Source organism: Gambusia affinis, linkage group LG03 (genome assembly GCF_019740435.1).
Source record: "Gambusia affinis linkage group LG03, SWU_Gaff_1.0, whole genome shotgun sequence".
Lineage (NCBI taxonomy): Eukaryota > Metazoa > Chordata > Actinopteri > Cyprinodontiformes > Poeciliidae > Gambusia > Gambusia affinis.
In genome coordinates this window covers 12,575,172-12,602,543 of record NC_057870.1, presented here as the reverse complement: position 1 = coordinate 12,602,543, position 27,372 = coordinate 12,575,172, and the positions used below count along the sequence as shown (strand labels likewise).

Here is a 27,372-nt window from a genome sequence, read left to right as displayed (position 1 = left end):
TTCAGCTTACCTCTGACATCAACAGAGCATTTTCCTCCATGCAATTGCTGCTCAGTGCATATTTTCTTTTTCTTTCTAAACCTAAGAGATATCTAAATACATTTAGTTGCTGCCATATGCTGGTTGGTTCGTTTACGTTTTATTATTTTATTTATTTTTATCTAATTTGGTCCTTGCTGTTCAAAATTCTCAAGCTGTTGTAAGATTACCTTTTATGTTCCTTAGCTTTAGGTTTAGGGTTTAGCTCTTTCTTTTTCTGATGTATTTATTTTTCTCTCAGAAGACGGCCCCTGCCAATTCAGGTGTAAAAAGATACCTGAGCTGGCTGTGGTGCATTCTTGAAAGAAACTGAACCGGTGTACCTAATGAAGGTGGTTGGAACCATATACAGTATAATATGTGACACTCATGCCAAGATTCTTTTTCAATATGTCCAAAAATATGTGGCAGCGTAGGTAAGCTAAAATCCAGTTTCTCCTTCCTTCTCTGTGATGTATTTATTTTTCTTTCACAAGATGGTCACTGCCAATTCCATGCAAAGGAGAGACCTGAGATGGACGCAGTGCAGTCGTCTTTTTTCTCAGCTTAAAGCATGGCCATCTCATAGATTAGAACTGAGAATGCCTTGGAGGATTATGCTTTGGCATGCATCAAACAAAATACTGGAAAGTTGTCATTTTGAAACAACTAGCAACATTTTCGTAGCAGAATAAGTACCACCAGTATGAGAGCTTTTAAAGAGACATAAAATAATATATGTAATTTCATAGGGAAGATTAAAAAGATGCTGCAGCAGTCTGTGATACGTGGAAAGAAATGTGTTAATTCAAGAACTACATAGCCAACTGCTAAAAGATGTGGAGAAAAAAGAGCAGAGAACCTGGGAGTGAATACTATTTGGGTTTTTCAAAAACGGGTAAAAATGTGGCTGCACTTCATATGACTAATAGGCATCTGTAATAGACATTTTATAGTGATGAAAGTGACTATATTGGGAAATTCTGGATTTTCAAAGCCAGGTTTATGTTTTTGTAGTATTTTACCTCTACGGTTCACGAAGACACATAGATCATTTGCGTTCTTAAGAGTACTTAAAAAATAGATTTTAAAAAGTTTGGGTCCAAACACAATGGCTTCAGTTTACCTTCATTTGAAGTACATATTTAAGATTCTATTAAATAGTATAAAGTTATTTTCTGAGGTCAAATCGTACATCTGGTTGCTGTATTTGGTCTCTAATTAGCTAGTGAATGTTTTAAAGTACTAAGTCAACCAAAAAGCTCCTTAATCTGTGTTTTTTCCATACTGTAAATTATTTTTTACATTATGTTTTCATACTTCTACTTTTGTGTGAATCTAAATGTTTCAATCTGCTCTTCAGTTTGCTACTGGTACACCTCAATTTCCCCACTGAGGGGCAATAAAGAATATTCCTATTTCTCTTTCCAAAGAATCAAAAACATGGAGCAGATAGGAGGGCAAAAAAGGAAGAGGAGAGAAAGAAACATGATGGAAGAGACAAAAACAGCATTGATTGTCTTTGAATGGTAAATATTAATTCAAGTTGCCCACATTCCGTTTGGCGTTCTGAAACCATTTATTCTGCATTAAGCTGTCGACCTCTACACACTTGGTATTTTAAATAATAAACGTTGACTGTGGAATAATTAAGAAAGAGAAAATGTCACAGCTGGACTTACTGCTGAGGTGGCATCCTGTGCAGTCTGCATGCCAAGGTGCTTTATCTTGAACAATTGTGGACATAAAAGTGTTTGCAACACCTGAATGCAATGATTTGTATGGGTGAGAGAATACTTTTTTCTCCTATTTGATTTTTATTATTTTTAGGAGATGGAATTTAAAGGTCAACATGTACTTTTGTACTAAGAAGTCCTCAAGACAGTGTGACACATTTTGTAAAAAATACATTACCAGTCAAAAGTTTGGACACGTCGACCTTTTAAAAATGATCCAGTAAGATTTTCTGAGCTTTAATTGGAGCACAAGAGTGCATTTAAGTTGAAATCTATTTTTTCAAATCAATTTTTTTTTTTTTATCATATTTTCAGTTTGAAAGCTCCTTTGCTGTATGCTCAGCAGTTTACTTACTGCTTGAGTAAATTGTTGTTGTCAATTTACTTAAGGAGAATTTTTCTGATAGTTTCTCTGCCAATACGTTATTCAGTTAAAAAAAAACTACATGGATGCCAATTTTGAGTCGGAACTATTCCCATTTGCGTTTTGTACAAATGCTGTGTTCCCCTGAGAATTACTTAAGTCAAATACTTGACAGCTCCTTTCTGGAGGCATTTTCTTCTGAGCACCACTCCATCCTGATTATTGGAGCTTCTGAAAGCAAACTGTTAATCTGCTAAGTGTGATAATTTTATGCTGGCAACCTCTCAGACCCAACTGAATATTTTATAGTCTTAATCTGATTTTGAGTATAAGCAATCATCAAGTGAATTTCTGCAGAGAGGGAGAGAAACATTAAAGACACTATGTTCAACCCAGCTTTCGAAAAATATAAATTGCTGTATTTTGCTTTAAAAAAAAAGTGTGTGTGTGTGTGTGTGTTTTTAAAGCAATAAAATGCAAACCTCAATGTAAATTTGCTGTCAAGATAAGCCTAAAGTAATATGGATTGTGTTTATGCAGTAATTAAACCACCTATAAAATCTATTTCACAAATGTTTACCTCATTCGATGACATCTGAGACCATGTATCACAAATTGTTTTGAATAAGATAAAATCCCAAGAAAATGCTTTTCTGAACCATGCTTAAATATTTGGAAAATGAGGCACATAGCTCTTGTTGCTGTTTGATCCATTTGATAGAGCCTGCTATCATAACTTAAATACAGATTCTTTAGAAAGATGCAAAAGATACTTTGTGTAAATACCGAGAAGGGTTATGTAAAAAATATGTATTGTAAAGTAAGAGTATACATCCTTGGCATTCTTTGTGAAAAAAAACATCCATTTGCAGAGAGTGAGTGAAAACGTCCATTTCCAGCTCATTTCAAACTTGCTGTTGAAATTTTTGTTTAAAAATAGTACAAAACTTTTCTATATGTGCACCTGCACATGAATGGCTCTTGACTGTGGCCATGGCCCAAACAAGGGTCGATGTATCTCCAGCATGGTCAACAGCGTTGCGTCTGGTGTTTTTATTCCACAAAGTATTGATTTGCATCCCTGAGTTTATCTCTGTGTGTGTGTTTGTGGGGGTAACTAAAGATGAGCAGCAAAATAACGATAGGCCAAGCACAGAAATCATGTTCTGGATGAGTGAATCTGACATAAAAAGTCAATTGTTTTCTGCAGCTCACTGTGACAGCGTTAGCCTAGAAAACACAAAACCTATGTGCATTATAACTGCAGTTCATTTATTTATCAGTGAGCAGAAACATTTCTCTGTTTTTTTTTTTTGTTTTTTTTTTCAGGATTTCAATTTTAGTAGCATACAGGAATGGTGATTATATTGCACCGCACATTTATTGGCACCCCGTGGTAAGAATGTATATGACGATTAAAATCACTTTTTATTGCGAGCAAAATGTTATGCTGAAGCTCAGAGTAGGGTAAAAAAAATCTATTATTTATTAAATTTTTTTACCTGTCATGTCAGAACTTCCAAAAACCTTAATTATTTATTTTCCATTTGTTTTCAGGGAACCAAAATGTATAAGAACTTTTTTTTTTTACCAAGCAGCTGATGATTGGTATTCTGGGGTTTAAATATTACATCACACAGGAGACAATTTTTGCTGCACTTCAAAATGGGAAAGACAAGAGAACAAGTAAGGCATTTTCCTACTGAAAGTAACACAATTAAAAAAAAAAATATTAACCATTAAAATTATGTTGGCAGTTAATATGATGTTGGCAGAAGCAGGAATCAAACCCACAACTCAAAGGAAGACCACAACCTGAACCCAGCACCTAAAACCGCCAAGCCATCCTGACCTCTAGCTATGTGTGACATGCCGTTCCGTGCAGCATTCACCCTCATCTGATTAAATTTCCCATGAATAGATGGGAATTTAACCCCATTGGCTAAAAGTAGCAGGATGACGTATTGATGTAAGAGAGGTCTCAATAATTTTAACACTGGTAATTTTGTGGGAAAAAAACAAAAAAAACTTAATAGTCCGGAATCAATGTACTAAAATAAAAGGCTGGATTGTTGTAAGCAAAACAGGGAAATTTAAATCTATATTTTTTACAAATTCAAACATACATAAAGCATTCAAACTACGCTTCTGTGTGAAAATATACTAAGTACTGGTACATTTATCAGCTGTGCACAGAAATGCTCTTGTTTTATCATGATCTCACTCTGAAGAAAGGTTTCACCACAGTAAGCTGCAACATAAAAAAAGGTAAATATTCCTATGTGCTATTGATATGACATCATTTAAATACTCTTTGGCCTAACCTGAAATTACACGCTTGTATCAAACACAGAAACACCTTTAAGCACAGACACAAACAACTGGCTGTGTTCCCGGCTGCTGATTACACATCATTACCTAGTCTAAAGGGCAGGATACCGTTTCAAGACAAATTGGCACACCAGGAGCACCAAAGGAAGTCTTTATATCTCCAACAAACATGCCCGAATGGTGTATTTTTACTCACAGCTAGAAATGAAACTTCAAACCTTATTTTTTCTTTTTGTATTTATTCAGGGAGACGACAACTTTAGATTTTTTTAAGCAGTTTCAGCACTTGTTGAGACTTTTGAGGCAAAAGATTAAAAACAAGAAACAGGGCCAGACAGTAAAAGAGGACTGAGAGTTGAGAGATGAAAATAACAAGCGAGAGAAAGACAGGCACGCGGGGGAACATAATAGATACAGACAGAAAAAACAAGAGCTGAGGCAGAGAAATAGCTGGATGTGCTCGAGAGCCAAAATGGGTATTCTGCAGAGACTTCTCTCTGAGGGTTATAACCTCCACACTACCATGATAAGGCTTTGGTGAACTCTACTGATGTACAAATAAAACAAAGCGCAACAGACCTTCAAACTTGCGAGGCAGCAAAAGATGAGCTACTTTTAAACTAAATGAGTGAATTAGTTGGAAATCTCCCTGTAGCTCAGAAAATAGACTTTAAAATACTGTTTCATAAATCACTGAACGGCTTAGCATCAAAACGTATTAATGATCTGTTGTATCAACCCTCCAGACCGCTCAGGTCTTCTGGTTCTGCTCTGCATCCCCAGAATCAGAACCAAACCTAGAGATGAAGATTCAGCTTCTATACACCACAAATCTGGAACAAAACTTCCAGATAACTGCAAAACGGCCTATCAACGCTGGACCAAGCCACGTCACGTCCAATCACCGACCAACTCCCAGCTGATAAGGACCTTCATCCATGGCGTCCTTCGTTCTCCAGCCGAGCTCAACCCACCACCTGCCCTTCTCCTCCATTCGCCCGGCGCTGAGGCCCGCACCCTTCTTCAACCTCCACCACCAGTGCCGGGCCCTGGGGGGATGACGTTCCTAACAGCATCGGGAATGCTCATCTGAAGCTTATCGCTAATGTTGCGATAACCGTTATCCCCAGCCGGGGCCTGAGCACCGAAGACTTTTTTCCTGCATGTCAATAAACTCTTTCTAATTGTCTTCTTTTCTCCGTCTGAGTCTCTCCAGGTTGAAATGGTAGTACTAGGCAAATTGTAATGTTTACTGGTTTTCTCAATTGCTGACTTTACAAAAACATCTGGATTTTATTTTATTTCAGAAGGCTCTTAGCTAAGTTGGAATTTATTTAGGGGTTTCATAGTAAAGGGGAAAAAATATAATAAACTCTTCAGATTTGTATGTGTAAACTTAAAAAAAAAAGGTTCCCTTTTATATCCACTACACAATTTTGTACTACTTTAAAAGAATATTATAGAAAATATCCTAAAATGTTTGCTTTTAAAGTAAAGATTTTGCTAAAAATAAATTAGCTTTTTCTTATTTTACTTTGGCTTTAACTTTAATTTTTAATTTCTCTTTTTACTAAACACAAATATATATACATCCTGCATAAAGAGTGCAGGGCTTATAAATTTGACCAGGGATGATGAGCTGCTGTCTGTATCCATGTAGAGACTGAAGTCATTTCATGGCAAGAAAAGAGAAACAGAAGGTGAAAACCAAGGTGAAGATGAAAAGAAGGTGGTTCAAAAAAAAGAGAGAAAGAGAACAGCTAATTTAAATAGGAAAATAGCACTGAAATGACGCACAGCAAATAAGACATGTCTATATGAGATAACCAAGACCAAAAAAAGAAAGAGGAAACAATAGGAGGCAGGATGAGCCAGGGAGGTGGATGTTCAGAGTGAAGTGGGAGGGAGTTCAGGAGGGGAGGAAACAAGGATACAGTTTAGAACGGAAAGAAATGGAAGCAGTGTGTTTATGGAGGAATGTGACAGTGTTCAGTGTGTGGAAGGTGGGCCGCTCTCATTGTGACATACCAACTGCTGTAACAGAGTGACGAGATGACCAAGAGAAAACATCAGCAATAAAGGCAGATATCTCTTTCTTTCTTTCGTTTTTCACATTAGCTCTCCAAGTCCGCATCCAGCTAATGGGTGTTTGTCCAGAGTGGCAGCAGCACTGATCGCTACTGTGAGGGCACACAGATCATAATGGAGGTAAGTCAGTTCTTTGGGGACTTGAAGGTATGGTTGACTGACTGGATTTAAAATGGAATAAATCGTTACACAGTCTGTTTGTTTACAGCTTGTTAGTTGCTCAAAGTTTTCTAAGGTTAGAGCCCTCCTAGCTCTTTGCTGCATTCACTGTACAAATTGTCAGTATTGCTCCTTTTGACTTTTGGATGAACTTTAAGCTTCTTATATTATCAAGGACCAATAAGGAGCTTAGTGAAAATGCCTCATTATTTACAGAAACCTCAGATGTTTCAACCATGAATTAGATTTTAACACGTTTTCCTGCTGTTAAATACTCCTGCATGCTTAAATCACAACAAAAGAAAGAGGAAAAACTACATCAATGCCATACCTGTTTTCAGCAAGGAATAAGTTCAGACATGTAGGGATTGTGAATTGCTCCACATTGTGCTGGTGACAAAGTGTGTGGGTAAGTAAAACCCACTTGTTTAGGCTTGTCCTTCTTCAGTCTGGTCTGTAATATTATGGAGAGTGAACCACAAGGAAGGGACAGAATCACAAGCGTACAGAGGTAGACATGTTTTCTTGGAATTAAACTGTAGAGCTCAGGAATATATGATGTTTTTTTTATTTGCAAAACGGTCTATCCCTCATTTCTACACACGATTTAAGCTTTTAGCTTCATTAATGTAGAAAATGACAATGAGTGTAAGCTGTAATGACCTGCTAAAGAAGACCTAAAATAACTGTCCCAGATAACCAAACATAGCATCATCCTCTCATGATTGAAGGCTCTCTCAGGCAAGTGCAGCATCCCCCTGATCTCTCTGAGGCTAACCGTAATTTGATGTAAATGTTTTCTGCTAGGATTTGCACACTCTATGAACTCAAACATCAGTTTCTCGTGTCAGGTAGAAGACTCCAAAATGCTAAACTAACTTGCAGAGTTTTTGTGCAGTTTATAATTGGCATCACGAAGGTCCTTTAGGCTTTGATTTTAGAGATAAGCACAGGTATTGTCTGCAGTACATACTTCCAGCTGCTTTCGGAATGATACAGACTGAAAGTGAGCACATTGTACTCCCATATTACGCCAACCCCACACACACACGTATATGGGCACATACCAACACAACTCAGGAGGAAGGGAGGATGGCTGCGCTAAAGAATGACAACTTTATCAGAGTCGGCAGCTTGCAGATCAGAGGGTCCCAGTGCCAGAAAAATTATTATTTCTTCTTTTCCACCACTTTATGAATATCACCATTCTGGGATACAACAGTATTTAATGAAGTAAATTTTAATAAGCAGATAGAGGGCTTTGTGATTGTCAGATAAATGCCAGCATACAAAAGTTTAGATATTACAAATAAAACTTCATTCTCTTGTGATTGAAAAAAATGTTTTGAATCAAAACTTATTATTGAGTTATTATAAGTATAACTGGCTGCAGCGCAAGAAAAACTTTGAGTTTAAATAAAACTGTGTAAATTTGAAAGCATTTAATTTAGTTGGATTGAAGTCATTCATTAGTTTGTTAAAATTATTAGCTTAATAGTCACCGTTTAGACATGGGGTTTCGTGCTGAACGCAGGGCTGCACCATTTTTCCACACATGCACAGGCAGCTAATTTTGCTCATCTAGTTTTTTCTAATATGTACAAAATAAACAAACTGCGAGAATTAGAACATGGCATTCATTATTTGTATTTGAAACGTAATCAATTACAAATTTAATGATGGAACTTGACTTAATGTCATGTTTTGATTGCGATTCTTTGTTGCTATTGCACAAAAATCCATGAGGGATGGCAGAGTCCCTGCTAGCATTGTTGCTAAACTAGCTTAGGTTGGATGCTAACTTAAATTTGTGGACCGTCACAGAACTTTTTACAGGTGCAACATTTTGAACTTTTAGTAGTACAAACCCTAACATATAACTACCATACAGCTGAAAATAAGAATATAAACCGAAAGAACCAAGATCAGTTACAATCTTATTTTAATTACGCTGCAACAAATTTCGTTTATATTCCAAACCCTCAAAAATTATTTTTAGTGAGCATTTCTATGACAATTATTCAGTAGTCTCTATCACACACATACTCAGAGATTGCATAGAGCTGTGAAATATGGCCGTAGCACTTTTTCTTTCACAGAAGTAATGGAAAACAGTATATATTCATGGTTAATGCATGAAGAATACTCCAGAATGTCTAAAAATAAGGCTTCTTGGTACACTGGTCCTGCAACAACTTTTCTCTGATGGAAGAAACGCTCAATAAGTAAATATTTTATGACAGCAGGGCTGACCTTGAACTGCTGAAGCAAACCAGAGAAATACATCTATTCATAACCATTTAGGACATCTAGTACATTGTACAACTGTAAATTACCCTCAGAAAGCCTGATGTAATAATATATTTTGTAGTGGCAGATGCATTACTTTAAAACTTTTCGGATTTTGTTTTACGTCAGAACTTCCTGTACTTCTTTGCATTCCTTCCCATTCTTGTAGGGCTAAATGCTCTCATTTAGGCTCCATTAAAATGCATTTTCAGCTTTATCCTATCTGACAAGGTTATGCAAATATATGCACTTTAGAAGCTCTACTTCGTCAGCCACACAAATCTGGCCGGTGATTCACAAACCTCCTTATCTATTAACACCCAAGGAGGTCGATCGTTTAGACGACCTAATGTCTCATCTGGCTGCACATAACGGTGTTTGAATGCAATCTAATTTCAACAGGAGGGTCCTTCACTGAAAGCTGGCCCCTTATCAAAGATTCAGTTATACGCCTGCAGCGAAACATGCTCAGATCAAAATAATGAGTTATAAATGTTTACTCGCTGGCTTACGATTGAGTCTTTCTGCGCACCCTGAACAGAGGAAACATCGACTGTATGCTGGGCAGCAGTTATCAATATATAATACAAGTTTAGCCACACAGAATACAAATGTCTCTCATCCTCCCTGTCTCTCCATCTCTGTCTCTTTCTCTTTCTGCCCGTGCTCCTCACTCTGTGCCTGGTACTCCATCTCCTTCACTCTGGGGCACTAATGAGTGTCTGGTATTCTGCACTTCACCACTGAAGCCCCATTCATGCTCAATCTCCTTTACAATGCTCTAAAAGGATTACCCAATTAGCTGATATTGGATGCCATTGTGTATGTGTGCGTGCGCAGGCACATGTGTAGGGGAGTGTGAAGTTGGTCACTAGATAGACATGTTATCTGTGAAAGTGAAAGATAGATGACTGTCCCTATCCCACACTTCATTCTTAGTTGATTTTTTGCTGGAGGCCGTATTACTCATCCACGCATCAGTCCTGTGCGAGAGAGACAGAAACAGAAAGAGAGAGAGAGAAAGAAAGAGAGAGAAATAAAAAAGGAGAAAGAGAGACAGTCAGACCTTGACAGGCTATTGAGAATGACAGAAAAAGAGAGTATTAGCTCTCAATAATTCAACATAGCAACCCTTCAGTCTCCAACGTTGTATCCTTTCTGTTGTCAAACATGAGCTGCTTTCTGTTCTTCTAATTTTAAGTTTTTAATTAAATTTGTGCTGTCGTGCCTGCGGGGGGGTTGGGGTTCTGTGGTACCTGTAAATCATTAGTTAGTTTGTGTGAACAACAGATTGATTGCAGTTATCTAATGTGTTACATCACAAGAGGAGGAGCATGTGCAGCATTTTGTTTGCGACTGTACAGTATAGTACAGGATTGAGAAGTTAGGCTTGCTAGCTAAACTTGTTAATCCAATATTAGAAGAACAATAATATTATTGTTCTACTAATATTAGTAGAACATTGTTACAATTATTAAGCTATTCAGATACTTGATCATTAAATTTATTTTTTTTTTTTATTTATTCAATATGTTTAGAAAAGATATAAATTAATTATGTTTTATTCTTCCTCCCAGGAAGCTAAAATTAGCAACACATTTTGAAAGAAGAGCAAATGACAGTTTAAATTTTATAGAATTTTCTCATATATTATGAAATAAAGTGGCTTTTTTGTAACATTACTTGAAGATCAATCAACTTTAAATCGGTTTTTTAAAGTGAAAGGCAGTTCTGGGATTCCTAAGGCAAGATGGCTGTCGCAAAGGTCAAATCTGAAATTCAAGAATGATAAAAAATTAGAATGAATCTGACATTTTTAACCTTATTAGGATTTTTCCTATGTGATATGGATCCAATTTTTTTCCCCAACAGAAGGTTTTGTGTGGAGGAAGTTCAAAGGTCAGCGCAGAGCCCAGACTTAAACCTATGGGAGGCTTCTTGGATGAATTAAAGCAGTTAGACTGCAAGCAAGACTTTCTCATCCAGCATCAATGTCTGACCTCGCAAAGAAATATCAAAAATGAACGTGACACACTTTTAAGCTTTGTAGACATAGTGAAAGAGTTTAATCTGTTATAGCTGTAAAAGTTGTGGGCCAACACTGTATTAATGTTTGTATGAAACAATATGCCCATACCTTTATCAGCACCTTTATCCACACATTCAACAAACTCCTGTCTTGCTCCAGATGATAATGTTATCATGTGGCACAGTTTAATAAAGTGGGAGGAATTAGCAAAAAAAACAAAAAAAAACAGTTCCCCTGCCCTCATAAACTTCACAGACAGACAGGACACCAACTAGACAGGAAGACTTCAACCACTTAAGATTGTCTTGATTGGGAACCTGATCCAAAACTTGTCCTTGACTGAACCACCATGGGCCAGTTTTCAGAATGATGCAAAACAGCAATTTTGTCAGAATTTGCTTGAGGTTTTCATTCTGAACTGTTCAGTAAAGATATTTCCATAAAATGAATACTAAATAGTCAAAATATTTTAGTTTAACTGCAAAGGTTCATGTAGATTAAGCCTTTAGCTTTGGACTTTAATTCAAAACAACTGTTGCATGAAGTTAAAGACATGCTTGAGACTGCAGACATACACAAAGAACAATAAACTGAGATTGACCTAAAAAAACAGACATTGAACTAGATAGATTATACATGCATCTGTTAGAAATTACCATACAGACAGTGAGAATTAAAGCAATGCCATCTGGTGTAGCGGTGATGTACAGAGGTACAGTGACAACAGGTTTTTATGGTCATTGTTAGACAGGTATAAATCCACAAACTTTCTAACACACTATTGCCTATTATTGTCTGTGTTAATCGATTGGCCATGCTGCATGAAAGTGTGTGTCTTTCATTGGCTAGCAGAGGGTCTTTTGTCAGCTATTCTTATGGAGGTGTTTGAGGGAGGGGGTTCAGGATTTTGTGTCAGGCAGATCAGCTGCGGCTCGAAAAGCAAGGTCGACACCCCCACCCATGCTGCACCCAACGCACACACTTTCGTGCACACAATCACATAGATATTCAGTGAGCACAAATATCTTTTGTCCAGACAAAGACAGACCTGGAGCCAGTCAGATATGAGATTAGATATATGCAAGAACCCACACATACACAAATGCACACATCCCCACTTCACTAGAGTTCCTGAATCAAACAATGCCCCCTGAAATCTGGTACCTCAAACCTATTGATATCACGTAAAAAACTGGAATCCTAGAAAATACATCAAATAGATGTGAAAACAAATACCTGCGAAAAGCAAGTGAATGGAAGTGATACTGTTCAGACTAACAGGCTTCAATAGGACTGATCGCAGAACAAGTGCATCCAGCTGAAAGGGAGAGTGAAGAGTACAGCTGAGAAAGACTGAAGCAGAGCTACTGGAGAGTACTCAAAAAGTGGGTCAAAAGATTCTGCAAACATTTTATGAATAAAGGACTCAGACGGTCTGATGTAACATCACAGAAACTTTAGTGCAAGTCACTACGCTCAACTTAAAAGAGTGTTTCAGTGTATAGTTTAAAGGGGCAATATTGCATATTTTCTAGCACTCAGTGCCATCTTACAGCACCAACAAGTGTGTTACCTTCAGTTGTTATAAAAATTTTATATATACTCTCTTTTTTGTTATATAAATTTTATATATATATATAAAACATGACTTAAAAGACATTTGACTTTGCAATTTCACACCTTGAGCCAGGAGCATCTTTTTAAGAAGCTCCATTGTTCCGCCATTAATCCTTTAACAACGTTCTTACCTGAGCTGCACTGAGAAGTACTTCATATGATGAGCTCGGTGGATGCACAGTTCCACCAGGCGCTCATTGCTGCTAGTGCTAGTCTGAAGGGGTTATAAGGCAGAGTTGCAGGGAAGAGGTGCTCTGTAAAGACGAGAGGCAGCGTGGAAAATGTGGTGCTCTGTGAGACCAAGCGTTTAGACATCCCCGAATGGTTGATATAGAAAATTTTAGGATTTCTCAAACATGCATGAAATAATCAAAGATACGGGTATGTTTTTGATAAGGGAATAACTTTATAAAATGACGCAAAGCTAAAAAAGTTGATTTCACATAATTGTCCAAAAATCTTTTAAATACAAATGTATTTTTCAAAATTATCTGAGTTATAAAAGTGGAGGGTGTTTTTCTTTTTTCCATAGGGGGGGTTTTCATTCTATATTTTACTGTTTTGATTCGGTTATAACTTTGTTATACCCAGACTTTAGTCTGTGTTGAACTTATGGAGACACAAAATAGTGTCTAAAAACCATGAGTTCTGAAGGCTTGAGTTAATAAGTCTGGAACAGTAGTAATTTTCAGTAGTAGTGATTTATTTAACATTCAAATATGGTCCTGCTGTTTGGAGAGAGAATGCATGAAATACCGCACAAGGGCTTACACAAAGACAGCACACTTCAGCAGACAAAGAGCGAAAAGATAGAGGGCAAGCGCCTTTTTGTTCCTCCTTCAGATGAACTGCTTGGGCAGGGTGGGTGCTGGGCAGCAAGTGGGATGGATGGGTGGAGGGAGGGCCTAACAGGATGAGGGAGAGGGAAGGATGAATGGTTATTACACAGTTAGTCGATGCACTAACAGGGGAGTATGCAGAGAGAAGGTGGGGGGGAGGGTAGCATTGAGGGTGTAAAAGATCCTTTGTGAAAGCTGGGAGTTAATCACTTGAGCGGCACACGTCGGTTCTATGGGAGCACATGTTATACACCAGCTCCCCAGGGAGGAGTGGGGAGGAGTTTCTCTCACACACACTCGTTTGGGTGCACACAGATACACAAATGAATTTCCATATCAGTTATGATGCAAAACTCGGCACAAGCTGACTAGACAAGCTGGAAGACCCACCCCCTTTTATCTGGACGGTTAGCAGACCCTCCTGGCCGGGGTGGTAGTGTTTGTATTTGCACCTCGTCCATTCATACATACACACATGCCTGGCTGCTTGTTTCCTTCAGGACTGGATGGATGACTCTGTAGGGGCTTGGCAAGAGATGGGTGCTTAGTTTGGCCTGGCAGTAAGTAAAATCTATTGTTTCATTACACCGGTCCATTGTCGGGGCGGTTGCTGATATCTGAGAGTGATAGTGGGGTTTGTGGATTTAGTGGCAGACATAGCCATGTCAGAAACTGTCTAAAAGGGAAGACTGCTTTCCAGAATATTTGTGCAGGTCATAGTTTTAACTATCTACAGTAACTGTTCTTTTTTTTTTTCATGTTAATTTCTTCTAGAATATATTGACATTTTCTGTACTTTCTTTTGACTACCACTGAATTTTTAAGTTTTTACTACACAGCCTTTCTGATGGTGCTATGACTCTCCTCATCATGACATGTGAGGTTTGCCTTTACATCTTTCACCTCTCTTTGTTTCGAAGTGATAAAAGTCTTCGTCAGCTCTCTTTGTGCCTTTGTTCAAGACTTTTCTTCTCACACCGTGCTCAGGAAAGTGGACAGGGAAAGCTGTTAGGTTGCAACCCCATGTCAAATAAAGTGTACACAAATATGGTCCATGCTTTGTTGTTGTGGCTATTATAAAATACTTAAAGCCAGAGGACCAGGTGGTTCAAAGAGCAGAGATCAGGCAGCGAGAAGCCCTTTGCCACGAGAACTCACCCACAGAGCTGACTTCTCCCCTGTGGGTTAGAGATCATGATAGTGACATCTGTGATCTGTTTGCTTTGCAAAAGGAGGTGGAGAGAGTGAGACAGCATGAATAGTAATGATGGTAATTCAATGGATAAATGTGTTGGTAAACTAAGCAAAAATACAGACGCAAATTTGGTTATTTTGCTTAGGGTTAGTTTGAATGAGTTATATTTTTAGGTTTGATAATTATGCCTTAAAACTACATTAAAAGTACATTTCCATATAATATGTACAGTACAGACCAAAAGTTTGGACACACCTTCTAACTGTAAAAAATGAACTTAGGGGGTTATCAGATTAACAAACGAATATCATGTACTTATAACTAAATAATTTTATGTTTCAAACAAACACGTTATACAATCATGTTGGATAAACAAAAAATTCAACAACTTCACGTTTATGAAATTTAATTATGTTGAGATAACATGGTTCATTATAGTCAGACTGATATAGTGCTGAAGCCGAGTGAGATCACAGGATATCACGCGAGTTCACTCGAGACAATCGTTTTTGTCTCAACTTGAATAACGTATTCAAGTTGAGATAACATGATTCAATTTAGTCAGATTCATTACCCTCCGGAGAGAATCTAGCGAGAATTAGATGGTGCTGAAATAAAGCAAAGTAATCAGGTGGAAAACCTTTCCATGATTTTTTTATGTTCATCCAAAGAGGTATTTTTTTCAGTGTACAGCCAAGTATTGAGTTGGTGGTGCCTAGCTTAGTGGCCAGTTTGTTTTCAGGAAGGTCATCCAAAAGGTTGTTTGTCAAATTTTACAGCATCAGCTTGAATCTAGGAACACAAATCTAGGCAAAATGGCAATGTGGACTATTTTCAGCCAGTTTGTTATGTAAATGCAAGCACATCTGTTTCCTCAGCTTAGCATTAAATAGCAACAAATACTATAAAAAAAGAAAAAACAAAAACCTGAAGAGAAAAGTAGAGCTTTGGTCAATAAGGAAGAAAATATCATAATATCATAATATTGACTGGTAAACTTTACAGTCATCTTGTTTAACTGTATTCTTTAGCCTTTATATTTGAACATTTTTAATCTAGATGTTTTTGATTACCTAAACATTTTCAGAGAAATGATTTTTGGTGTTCTTTTAAGACAGTTCTGCTCTGACATTAACATTTATTTATTATTGGTGTTAATGTTATTGTATTTAAGGAAATTTAAAGATTTAATTGCTGTATTCCTGTTCTTTGGAAGACTGACTATACAAAACACAACTTCAATGAACGGCAGAACTGCTTTGTTTTCTGCCATGAATTCTTTAATATTTCAAGAGGGTTCAATAGGGCATTATGGGGTCAGAGCCTTCCAGAAGCTTAATGTTAGCCAGGTCCATGATGTTACCACTGCACTGAGTCTCACCATGATTCCTCAAAAGATTTTTATTGTTATTGTGACTAAGAAGATGAATATTTGTCTCGTTTGATCATAGAAAATCTTTCCAGAAATCATTTGGCTTGTACTTGTGGATAATTGCGAATTTTGAGTCCGGTGTTGACATTGGCAATTTCTTCATCAGCACCCTATAAGCCGAGAGTCTTCAAGCATAGCCCTTATGAGCTAAGAGTGAAGCAACTTTGAAATGCAGTCTTGGTTCAACACAAGTGAGATTAACAAGCTGAATTCCTCCCTCAGAAAGTCATCAAGTTCTGTAGAGGCCAGATAATCAACCATTTATTTGAATCAAGTGTATTGGACCAGGGGTGCATCTAAATGTTGCAGGGCAGTGGCTCTCAATTACTGGGATTGGAGGCCTCAACTCTAATGATGTTAAACTCTGTCCACTGTGAATAATGACAGTGATGTTCTCATCTAAAATCTTCTAGCTTCTTTTTTTATTGTTTGATGTTTTTAATATAGATGTTTTTTGATTGGACGTGTGTTGTTCTTGGACATCCAAATCAAAATAATCTTATCTGAAGGGGGCAGTTTTGGTCAGATGGTGGAAACTTGGCTACAGTTGGTTGCAGGAAAATAATCCCACACAGACATCAAAACAGTTTCAGAAATGGACATACAAGGTAATACTAACCTTCTGGAACAGCTTCCAAAATGCAACATTTTGGAAGATGTATGAATCACCTTTAAAAGCTTGGTTCATCTTAGTAAGCCAGCTTATTTAAATGTGCTCTACCCACTCTGATAAGAAGACTGGGCAAGTATATCAGCCAGAACAACGCCAGGACCTCGTTGATGGCTACAAACAGTGATTGAACTGTAGCCATAAAGTTTTTATATCCCAGAGGAGAATATAGTATGTGCTCACCTGTGCAAAACTGTAACTGTCTTTTGAAATAATCAAGATTAAAAATACACCTAAACTCAAAGAATGAGCCAGTTTAGTGTCTGTACAAAGTAGATATAACAGATACCTTAGCAAGGAACAACTTTTATATTGTTATGAACAACCTGTCACAAGTACCACATAATTCCTTCCAATAAATCTGTAGAAAAATATGTCAAAGATATCAAACCAAAATCTCTCCCAGAATGATTAAGTAAAGACGACCTGTTTCAGATCCCTGAGGGATTTTTTTCCAACTACTTCTTAAAGACATAATTTTCAGACTTTTATGTGCAGTAGGTAGTTTGTTAACTCTGACAACTAATTTTTTGTACAAATTTCCTGCCTTTTAAGCCCAGATTGAATGGTACAGAACATTTATGAAAAAACACAGCCAAAGACCAAAGAAAAACATTCAAACACCTTCCATAAACCTAGAAAAACTAAAGAATACTATTATTTTCATTTTTTTTTTTAATTGTTTTTAAGCGTTGTAACAAAGCATAGGCATATTATAGCTTGATTGTTTTTTGTCCTGTTTGTGTTTTTGTCTCACAGATGAGGCCATTGTCAGAAATTTCCTGGTGTCATGAGACGTGTCACCCATACAGTCCTTTGTAAGTTTTCCATCTGGACCCGTCAACACCTGTGCTTGCAGGACCATGGGTAGCGTCAGCAGCCTTGTTGCTGGAAACAGTCTGAACAACAAGCACTGCAAGGCTTCTGACTATCGGTTAAAGGAGGGGATAAATACTCACAGGAAGAGTGGAGGGTGCAATCTTGATGGCTTACTGAAGTGTGGCTTTGCTCAAAGTTCCTCCTCCACCACTCAACACTCCAGAGGCCTCTCCCACTCTAGGTCAGGAAGAAGTGAAGACTTCTTTTACATTAAGGTAAGATACTGTAAGTATGAATGAGAATTCCCTGTACAGTATGTGCAAAAACATCAGTTTTAGGGGAAATGTTTTTGTGTGACTTAAGGTGAACCATAAACCGAGCTCTACGCACCACAGAGAGAGATCATTGGAAGACGTTGCAAGTAGAGACAAGGACTCTGATGGACGATCACAACCAAAACTGCTGTTCATGCCAGGAAAAATTTTAGAAAGGGTGAGTTTGGAATTATCCTGCATGTTCATTGATAAAAAAAATAAAAAAAAAACATACTTTACCTGAACTTTTACATTCCAAACTGTGAGGCATTCAATGATTTTCAGTCACAACTAAAGAAACCAGCATAGCTAGCATAAATGTTCTCTGCCACCTTGAAAGGTTTATACTTGAAAACCAATCAGCAAAACCTTATGTTTAATGAGGCTGCAGGTGCTATGCACACATGCAAAAGCAAACCACTTATCTTGCAGTTTCAAAACTCTCAGGGCAGTGACCCCCAAAGAGACTGCAAAGGACACTCAAGCTCCCAGGCCTCTGGTAGGGGCGCCGAGCTTAAGATGAACAGCTACCAACCCACCTGGGGGAATGAGAGCGTGTGTGTGGGGTTGGGGAGCCAGGGATTGGGAGGGGTGGTGGTGGAAGGATCACTGTAATTATATATGTATGTGTGTGAGAGTATATAGGTCGCTGCTCCCTATACACACCTGGACATTACCATCATCACATTCTTAATGCAAAGGCTTTAAGGCCATGTGAACTGTGGATAGTTGTGTTGGTGCAGAAAAGGATGATTCCTAAACAGTTCCCATAGAATCAGGAGCATAAAACTGTCCAAATGTTCTCAGTGTACAACACCATCAAGAGTTTACTTCACTAAAATTCAGGGCCAAGCACAGGCCCTGGAAAACAATCAAATTCACAATCCTTTTTCAATCACTTTTTTGGACTGCATTTTACAGTTGGCAAAATGCAGTCCAAAAAATACTTGGACTGCAATCCAATCCAAGCGATTGGATTGCAAGACCAGGAAACATGATTTATCAATATGTAGATCAGGTCTCTACAGTTGAGTACAGAGCCTCCATGCTTTATACTAATGCATCCAACACTTTGCATTGCATTTATGTTTTGACTCTGAAGAGACGTGGTGACTTCTGCACACTGTGCAGTGCTGCCCCCCACTCTGTGATTTTTTCCATGCTATACTTGGTGCTTGCTTTGTTCATGATACCACAAACATCTGACCATGAGATTCAGAGAGGAAATTTAATGAAAAGACCTATTTCACAGATGACATCCCATCACTGTACCATGCTTGAATTAACTGAGCTCCTGCGAGTAAGCCACTCTTTCACAGATGTATTTTGAGAACAGAGCATACATGGGTGCAAAATTTTATTCACCTGTGGCTATAAAGCGGGTTGTAATACCTGAATTAAATGATTTGGATGGGTGCATGAATGGTTTTAGCAATAAAGTGTATATTTTTCAGGAAGGAAACGGCTTCTGTGTCCCATAGATGAATGTGCTTTAGTGAATGTGGGTATCATGCACACAACCAATTCAAAAGTCCTGTAAAAGATGCTCTCTAAAGTTGGTAAGAGAGTCATTAGCCACAGTAAAACAAGTCTTGTACTGAGATGAGCTGAGAGGCCACATATTCAAATACAACATAAAAATCAGATCAAAGTTTGCTTGGGAAGAAATTCTATAATTTTTTAGAGAAACATCCTAGTCTGGTGAATCTAAAATGGAAGAGTTTTACAGTTTTAAACATTATATCTGGAGAAAAAGAAAGGTTGCTTTCAAGCCTTGGAACACCATCACAACTGTGAAATTTAGGGATTGGCACCGTCATGTGAGAGTGTTTCACTGCCGAGGGTAATATTGCACTTCACAAAATAGATGGCTTCATGAGGAAAGAGTAAGGTGAGAAAGTGTTGCTCAAGAGATCAGGCTGGAAAGCACAATGAGGTCTTTTAAATGGACAGTGACCCCAATCATACTACAAAATTTGCCAAAGGGGTTGGATGTTATCTCAGTCAGTGTTATAGGCAGATCATTACAAAGCCTTGATCTCAGTTACAAAATGTTAGCAAACTGACATTCTCAATTGCACCAATTCAAAATTCAAACCCTGCTACATCTGACTCATCTGTGTGTTACAAGTCCCGAGTGTCAGGACTGCTATAGCAGAGATGAGCACATTCTGAAGGATAAGAAAATAGAGGTCAGCAATGACGACCGAAGCGCTGCCAGTAGCATCCAGATTGTGTTTCTCTCTGTTAAACAAACCTTTTACAGTGTACAGTATTAATGTTTTACATAACCATTGTCTTATAAACCCGGTTTACTTTTCTCACAGGTAATAATTAACTTCACACATTCCCTTTTCACATTTCCACCCTTCACTTAGATGACGACAACCAAGATAAATCAACTGTGTTAAAGCTTTACGTCATTTAGCTCTATATTAACTGGCCTAACCATTAAAATGTACATGATTTTAACTGAATACTGATCAAAAATAGAATTACAAGACTTACAAAACAAATACAGAATTTAACTTAGCATTGATCACCTTTAACCTCAATTCATTAACAAAGAATAGTTTATCTACTTTGGCTGGACTCACTTTACTCTCATGCTCTGAGCTACTATATGAGTCAACACGTAACTTGCACTGAATATTATTCAAACAAAAGCAAAAAAAAAAAGAAAGAAGAAGAAGAAAAAACTCTTTCCACCGTGTACTGACCTGAAGGATAAAAAAAACAGAAGTCAGCAATGACAACCGAAGCGCTGTCATTAGCGTCCAGATTGCTTTTGAGGCAAACCAGGACTCCGCCCCAAAACCAACCCGAAAGCAACGCCCCCAAAACAAAGGTTCCGCTTCGCCACTACCTGCTCCCATCCCAACCTCAGGAAACCACAATAGATGCAGGCAGATTAAAATGCCGAAATGCAAAAAAAAAAAAAAAAAAAAAAAAAAAAGTAATTTGTTCATTTTTGGAAAAAATAGAATAAATTATAGTACATAAAAATATTTCAAAATGATAAAACAACCAAAATAATGTGGTGGTATTTTTAGGTGTACCGCATGTACAGGTTTAAAAGCATCCAAAGTGCCAAATATTAAAGATAGCTTAAAAAAAAATAACTTGCTAAACAATTTTCTTTTAAGTCTATGTAAAAATCTCCATTGAATCAGCAAAAATTATTCTGTAGCTTATGAATCTACAAGTTAGGTATGTGCATTTTCGCAATGCATTAATAGTAAGCTCTCAAGTTCCATTTGAGGTCTCCATCTCATCATGCAATACACTGACCCAACAAATTGTTGCTATAAAAAGGACTAATTCAGTCAAATATTAATTGTTAAACTCAGCTGCAGCTAGCTATTATTAGCCTAATAGTTGGCATTCAGACTTAAGAACGGTACAAATTGCTACTCAGTTCCTAAAAAGCGTATTCTTAGAACTTCCACAAGTTATGCAGTCATGTGGAGAATAAAAAAATTAATAAATTAATAAATAACAGACATTTCTCATAGCTTAATTTAGCTCTCTATAGTGTTTTAATCATCTAGATTAATGACCTAGGAATGCCCCGATCTTCTCAGAGAGGCACTTTCTGTGCCAGGAACACATAAGCAAAAGCGTTTTCCTCAATAGGTCTTTATTCTTCAGGGGACGGACAGTACAGACTAAAGGGGATAAGAGAGAGAAAGAGAGAGATCGAGGGTTGGGGAGAATTTGACAGTTTGAAAGAAAAACCACAAAAAGGCATCCCAGCCATGAAGTCAGTGAGAAGGAATGCTGAGCTCACAAGCCTTGCCTCTTACACTTCAGCAATAGCTCATATTATTAATATCATGGAGAGGGGCTATTCATCTTCGCTCAGACAGCATATGGAAGGGAGATGTAGGCTGCAGAGGGGAGGAGAGGAGTACAGAAAGAGCAGGAGGGGAAGTATGGTGCTGTGGTACTGCTGGTGACAGCCATGTGGACTATAGGTTCACTCCAAAAAAGGAGTTTTCGCTTCTTTAGTCAATACAAAGAAATTTACTTGCAGTTGTAACTGTGTGGCTCACATAAGAGTCGGCCTGTAGTACAGAAGATCTCCATGCATCACTGATTCCATTTCTGATGTGAGATGACACAATGAAAGGCAGAAAGAACATTATTTTACTCGATTGGACCCAGCTTCTGAAAATAACTCTATTAGTAGAAATTTAAAAACTCTTTAGCTTGAAGGATAAGAGCGTCATTTATCAAATGTTCTCTAACATGGCATCCTATTTGCTTTGCTGTCAGCTAAGAGGAATTATTTTACTCTTCCAGACTCCTGCTGAAAAATCGCTCGTCCATACCACCGCCTTCAAGTCGGTGAACACAACGATAGCTTCATCCATAGAGACTGGCCACGTCCTCTGTCCCATGAGGAAAGCAAGCACTCCGAATGTTGGACACAAACAAGACCCCTTAGGTTTTTGTCAGCCTTCTGGTAAAAAGTTGCCCTAAATTTAAATGACAAGAAATAATTGTGATGTAATTTCTGTCTTTCAGGAACTCTCTCTGACTCTGGGCGTAACTCAATGTCTAGCCTCCCTACCCACAGCACCAGTGGCAGTCTAAGAGCCTCCACAGGCCTTGTCAGTCAGAATGATGGGAGCTCAGCTCTGCTAAACAGCCTCTGCAAAGGACAACAACTCAATTTCCCTCCATGGGTCAATGGAAATAACACAGACCTTGAAAGGAGTTACAGGGCTTGTTTAAGCAGCAGTGTGTTGGCTTCTAAGGCTAAGGAGGATGCTGGCTCCCCACTGTCTGCAGACGAACCAAGAACTCTTTCAGAAACGGCAGGTGGGATCCGGTCCCCCATAACGACAGATGAGTTGCTGATTGAGCATCTAGAACAGCGACTGCTGGAGAGGGAAAATGAACTTCAGGAGCTGCAGGTACTAAACTTAATAAAATAAGCACCCAGCATGATCAAAATAAGCCTGTTAGCGATTCATTTCTGACTATTTAACTTCACAACAGGTGAGTTTAGAGTTGAAGGAGGCTGAAACGTGTCACTTGTTTGAGGAGAGACAAAAGTTTTGTTCAGAAGAGATGGACGGACTGAAGCAGCGGTGCACCACACAGCTCAGAGAAGTGTCTCAGATGAATGCAAAAACCCACCAGGCTCTTCAACTGCAAGTTTGCTACCTCCAGGTCAGCTCCAACCTGACTCCTCAGCTCTGCTATTTAAGCCTCATCCTCCATCTCTTCCACAGTTCTAGTTATGATGCAGTAAATGCATTAATTTATTTGAGAAACAAAGCACTGGGAGGTGTATATCTTGCAGAAAATTGTTAAGTGGGAACTGTGTTTTTCTGCAGAAAGAAAATGGGAAGCTTCAAGAAGATCTCTCGAAGCTGACGCGAGAGAAGGACCTTGTTGAACTCAGACTGAGGTCATATGAGAAAGAGAGCACCCAGCTCATGCCAACACTCGAGGAAACCCAGTGGGAGGTCAGTGGCATATGTAGCCATATCAGCCGACATGGCTGTAGCCATAGGCTAGTTACAAGAACCAAGGTATACCAAAATTAAAAGAAAATTATGACTGAGTAAACTTCTATGAGGACCACAGTTTTCTCCTGGTATATGCAGCACAGAGTAATGTAGGATGGCCCCTTCCTCACCTATTGAGGAGCTGTGCACTGCTGTCGAGTTAGCTGAAATACAGTGAACACACTTTTTGCTTGTTTACAAGACTGTGAAATTTGGTAGTTTGGAAACATTTACAGACGTAAAAACAAGGACAGAAATGGACAGTGTGGAAATGAGCACCACCAGAGTCTACCTCAGCCATTAATGTGTCCCCCACTGACTCCAAACTGTATTGTCTTGAACCGAGAACCAAGAATATGCCTTGTCAGGAAAAGGGAAAGGTTTAACTATTCTCCATTGTCTTCCAAATTCAAATTTTCAAAATAGAAACCGTAACTTTCTTCTTTCATTATCGTCATCATCTCTGTTGAAATGTAGGTGTGTCAGAAGTCAGGAGAAATCTCTTTATTGAAGCAGCAACTGAGGGACTGCCAAGTGGACGTGAGCCACAAGCTAAATGAGATTGTAAGTCTCAAAGCATCACTAAAGGAAAACACAGCAAAAGTGGAGAGGCTCGAGCAACAGAACAAGGACTATAAAGACAAACTCCACTCATGCACCAGAGAGGTTGAGGTAAGTACAGTTGTTTACTTGGAAACAAGTAAACAACTGTATAGATGTTCACAAAATACTCTCTATTTTTAAAGTAAAGTACACTATCCTGCTCCTGAATTTGACAGTAACCTGTTACAATAGGATGTTCTTTTTTCAATTTTCATGTTGTGACACATAAATACCATGTCAATTTAAGGGATTCTTTAATAGGATCAACAATTATTGGCTAACAAAAAAAAAATTATCTTCTATTTGTGTTTTTTCCTTTTTGCTTAGGTGTGCCAAAATGAACTTCACCGCAAAAAGGTTGAGGCCGATTTTCTGAGAGACAACGTTGGCAAACTGGAGCAAGACATTCAGCAAGTCAAACAGGGTCTTGTTACAGCTGAAGAGCAGAAGCTGCAGAAAAGTACTGAACTTAAAAGTCCAATCCAGGAGTTAGACTCTCTTGACCAGGTCTGTGGGTCAGAGAACAAGAAGTGCATTTTCACCGGATCGCTCCAAAGAGAAGTGGAGAGACTGAAGCAGGAGCTCAGAGAGGAGAAGAATGCTCAAGAGAAACTGGTCAGCAGCTTTGAGCTGGAGAGGCAGACTTGGAACCAGGAGAAAGACAGGGTGATCAAATACCAGAAGCAGCTCCAGATCAATTACCTGCAGATGCACAAGAAGAACAAAGACCTGGAGAGGATCCTGAAGGAGCTGACGGCCGAGCTGGAGAGCCGAACAGAGCTGGGCTTGGACCTCAGATACAGTCCAGGGTTACAAACTTATGAGGATGTTATTGCCACAGAGATTTGAGAAAAGCAGCCATTTGTATCTTTTCTAAAAACACGAACACAGTTTGACACTTACTTCAAGCACTGACTCTTTTTTATATATAGTTAACTTATTTATTCAAATGTGTATATTATAGAATAATCAATGATCAACTGAATCAACTGAAAATAGTTATTGATTATCACATTGCTCTTACTTGTTTAAAAGTAAATGATAGATTTTTTTATGTTTAAATTTGATTTTTTTTATTATTATTCTGTCCAACAAGAACAATTGTGGTTTTAATTTGACGTACTAGGTCAGAGAAAGCGTTTATATGTTAACATTAATGTCTTATAGAATCATGTAATTATGATCATTTAAAAATACGTCGTTTCATGACAGTAAGACAACGAGGTCTTCTGTTATAAATTAGCACTGGTTAATCTTGATCTGTCTGTCATTGTATGTTTCCACCATTTTCTCTTTTAAGCAAAAAGTTAGAACTGTACAGTCTTTTCAAATAAGCACACATATCTGGAAATGCTTCCCTTTATTTCACTAATGTGCTGTAAACAGCATTGACCTAAAATACATATTTTAGTCGCCTTTAAGAAGTCATGTGTTTTCACCCTAAAAATTTAATACTCATATATGCAAAAAAACGGCACATTTAATATATTATTGTCACTCTTTAGATCTTGTAAAATGTAACCTTTCTTACAGCATTTCTGTGTTTAGTATATTTATCTTGCCAATAAAAATGTTTATTTGTGTGAACGTCTCATAGGATATATTTACAGCTGAAACCAGATATTTTCATAACCTGGATAAATTCCTCATAGTCTGACATCAAATGTGACAAAACTTCTGTTAGGATTATAAAAATTATTTTAAAATTATTTCAGTTTTCTAACTTTAAGAACCATGAGGGAAAAGATTTCTTCAAATTTACTTTCTTTACATTTAGAACCTATACATTTCCTAAAAACATTGTCAGGACAGAGAGCCGGGTTAAAAGTTACTCGCCTTCTTGTATATGGAGGTGGACTGTACACTGTAATTTTAAAGTAAGTGTTGCTATCAATGGAGACCAGATGAGTCTAGATAGTTATGGAGGGTAGAGCCTGTTCGGAAGATACAACTAAATGAAATTCCAATTCAGTTTATTAAAAAATCATAGAATCAAGAGTCAAAGTGGACATGGTAACTTTGGAGGAGTTGTAGAAATCCATAGCTCAGTGGAGAGAATCTGTCGACAAATATTAGTTGGGCACTACTCTTTGTTGGACTATCAAAATTTGCTTTAACTACACAAGGCGTGTGGTTTTATCAAACAAAATGTAAAAATGTTTGAGAATATTGAATACTTTTCCAGGTACATTGTTTGGAGATACAGAGGTCTGAGGGGTCTGCAGTACAAGACGGCAACATCCACAACCTTTTATTGTCTCTTTTTTTGTCTCAACTAAAATTCCGTTAATTTTAGTAGAAGGGGATATTTTTCCCCTTCCTCTCTATTCATCCAGGTTTTTATCGAAAGCGTACAAAGTGCTCCTTCTCCATCCACTTCACACTCAAGAGACCACTGAAAGACGAATAGGCACGCACAGTGTTAGTAATCTGTTAAAAAGGGATAGTTTAGATTGCTTTGCTACCCACCAGAGTCTTACATTACCTCTGAAAGTCAGGGGAGATTTAGAGTCAGACAAATTTATTGGAACTGAGGTGCTGTGACCACTGGCTGAGAAACTGAAGTGAGTGATAAGACCTGCACATCACTTTATTCTAAGCCTCTGTCAAGGCATGTGCAGAGGCGAACTCAAATGCAGCCCTCAACTCCATTGCCAGACAGGTAGAGGCAAAAAATACATTTGATTTTAATGAAAACAAAAGCTGCTGCACAGGCAGTAGTTCAAGAAACATAAAAGGAAAAATGTGAAGTCAAGCACTGGAAAACTAAACTGGTTTTGACATTAGGTGAGCACTAAAACAAAAAGAAAAAAAAGAAAAGACAAAAAAGAAATGAAATAAGAAAAAGGTCCAACTACACACAAAGAAAATGACTAAAGGAAACCAGTGGTGTTACAGTACAAGGCCTTATTGTGAGTATAAAGTAGAAAAGGACACATATATTGTCTATTAACATAAAATTTACACCATGATACATAGAAATCAAAGTAATAAATTAAGTTGATGTTGCTGAATGACGCAAGGACAATATATTGAACATGCTCGATGTAATTGACTAAATAAAACTAGAATAGAGAATCCTTTGTTGATAAACATTGATAGCATGCATTGCTCAAGTGACTTTGAGCAGTTCTACCTGACAAACTGTGTCTTAAAGTTTCTGGAAGTCTCTCCTCTCACTCTGATCTTTTTTCTTTGGATTCAAGTCGGATTGACTGAGCCATTCTAGCGGCTTTATTTTCTTTTTTTGAAATCAACACCTTCCTTGGCTGTTTGTTTGGGATCACTGTCAGGCAAAAAAAAAGGCCCCCTTTCATCTTCTTATCAAGAAGCTTGTATAAAATTTC

General features: G+C 37.9%; 1 protein-coding gene across 3 annotated transcripts; it reads left to right on the top strand.

Moving 5' to 3' along the window:
• Window positions 1-6,378: 6,378 nt before the first annotated feature.
• lzts1 (leucine zipper, putative tumor suppressor 1) lies at window positions 6,379-25,608 on the top strand. Of its 3 annotated transcripts, XM_044112400.1 has the most exons (10): window positions 6,403-6,452; window positions 6,568-6,657; window positions 17,527-17,861; window positions 17,950-18,078; window positions 22,206-22,350; window positions 22,431-22,822; window positions 22,908-23,081; window positions 23,249-23,380; window positions 23,900-24,094; window positions 24,353-25,608. In XM_044112400.1, the coding sequence occupies exons 3-10, from the start codon at window positions 17,631-17,633 to the stop codon at window positions 24,872-24,874; spliced, it is 1,920 nt and encodes a 639-aa protein (XP_043968335.1). In that variant the 5' UTR covers window positions 6,403-6,452; window positions 6,568-6,657; window positions 17,527-17,630; the 3' UTR covers window positions 24,875-25,608. The 3 variants fall into 3 exon arrangements, with proteins under 3 accessions (XP_043968334.1, XP_043968335.1, XP_043968336.1); XM_044112399.1 differs by having other exon boundaries at window positions 6,379-6,657; XM_044112401.1 differs by lacking the exons at window positions 6,403-6,452; window positions 6,568-6,657 and adding an exon at window positions 13,782-14,030.
• The last annotated feature ends 1,764 nt before the right edge of the window (window positions 25,609-27,372 follow it).

What these genes read in the sequence shown, in the direction of transcription:
- lzts1 (XM_044112399.1), top strand. Translation starts at nt 17,631, where the DNA reads ATGGGTAGCGTCAGCAGCCTTGTTGCTGGAAACAGTCTGAACAACAAG. An exon ending in AAGACTTCTTTTACATTAAG is followed by an intron (nt 17,862 to 17,949) that starts GTAAGATACTGT and finishes GTGTGACTTAAG; the next exon opens with GTGAACCATAAACCGAGCTC. An exon ending in CAGGAAAAATTTTAGAAAGG is followed by an intron (nt 18,079 to 22,205) that starts GTGAGTTTGGAA and finishes TTACTCTTCCAG; the next exon opens with ACTCCTGCTGAAAAATCGCT.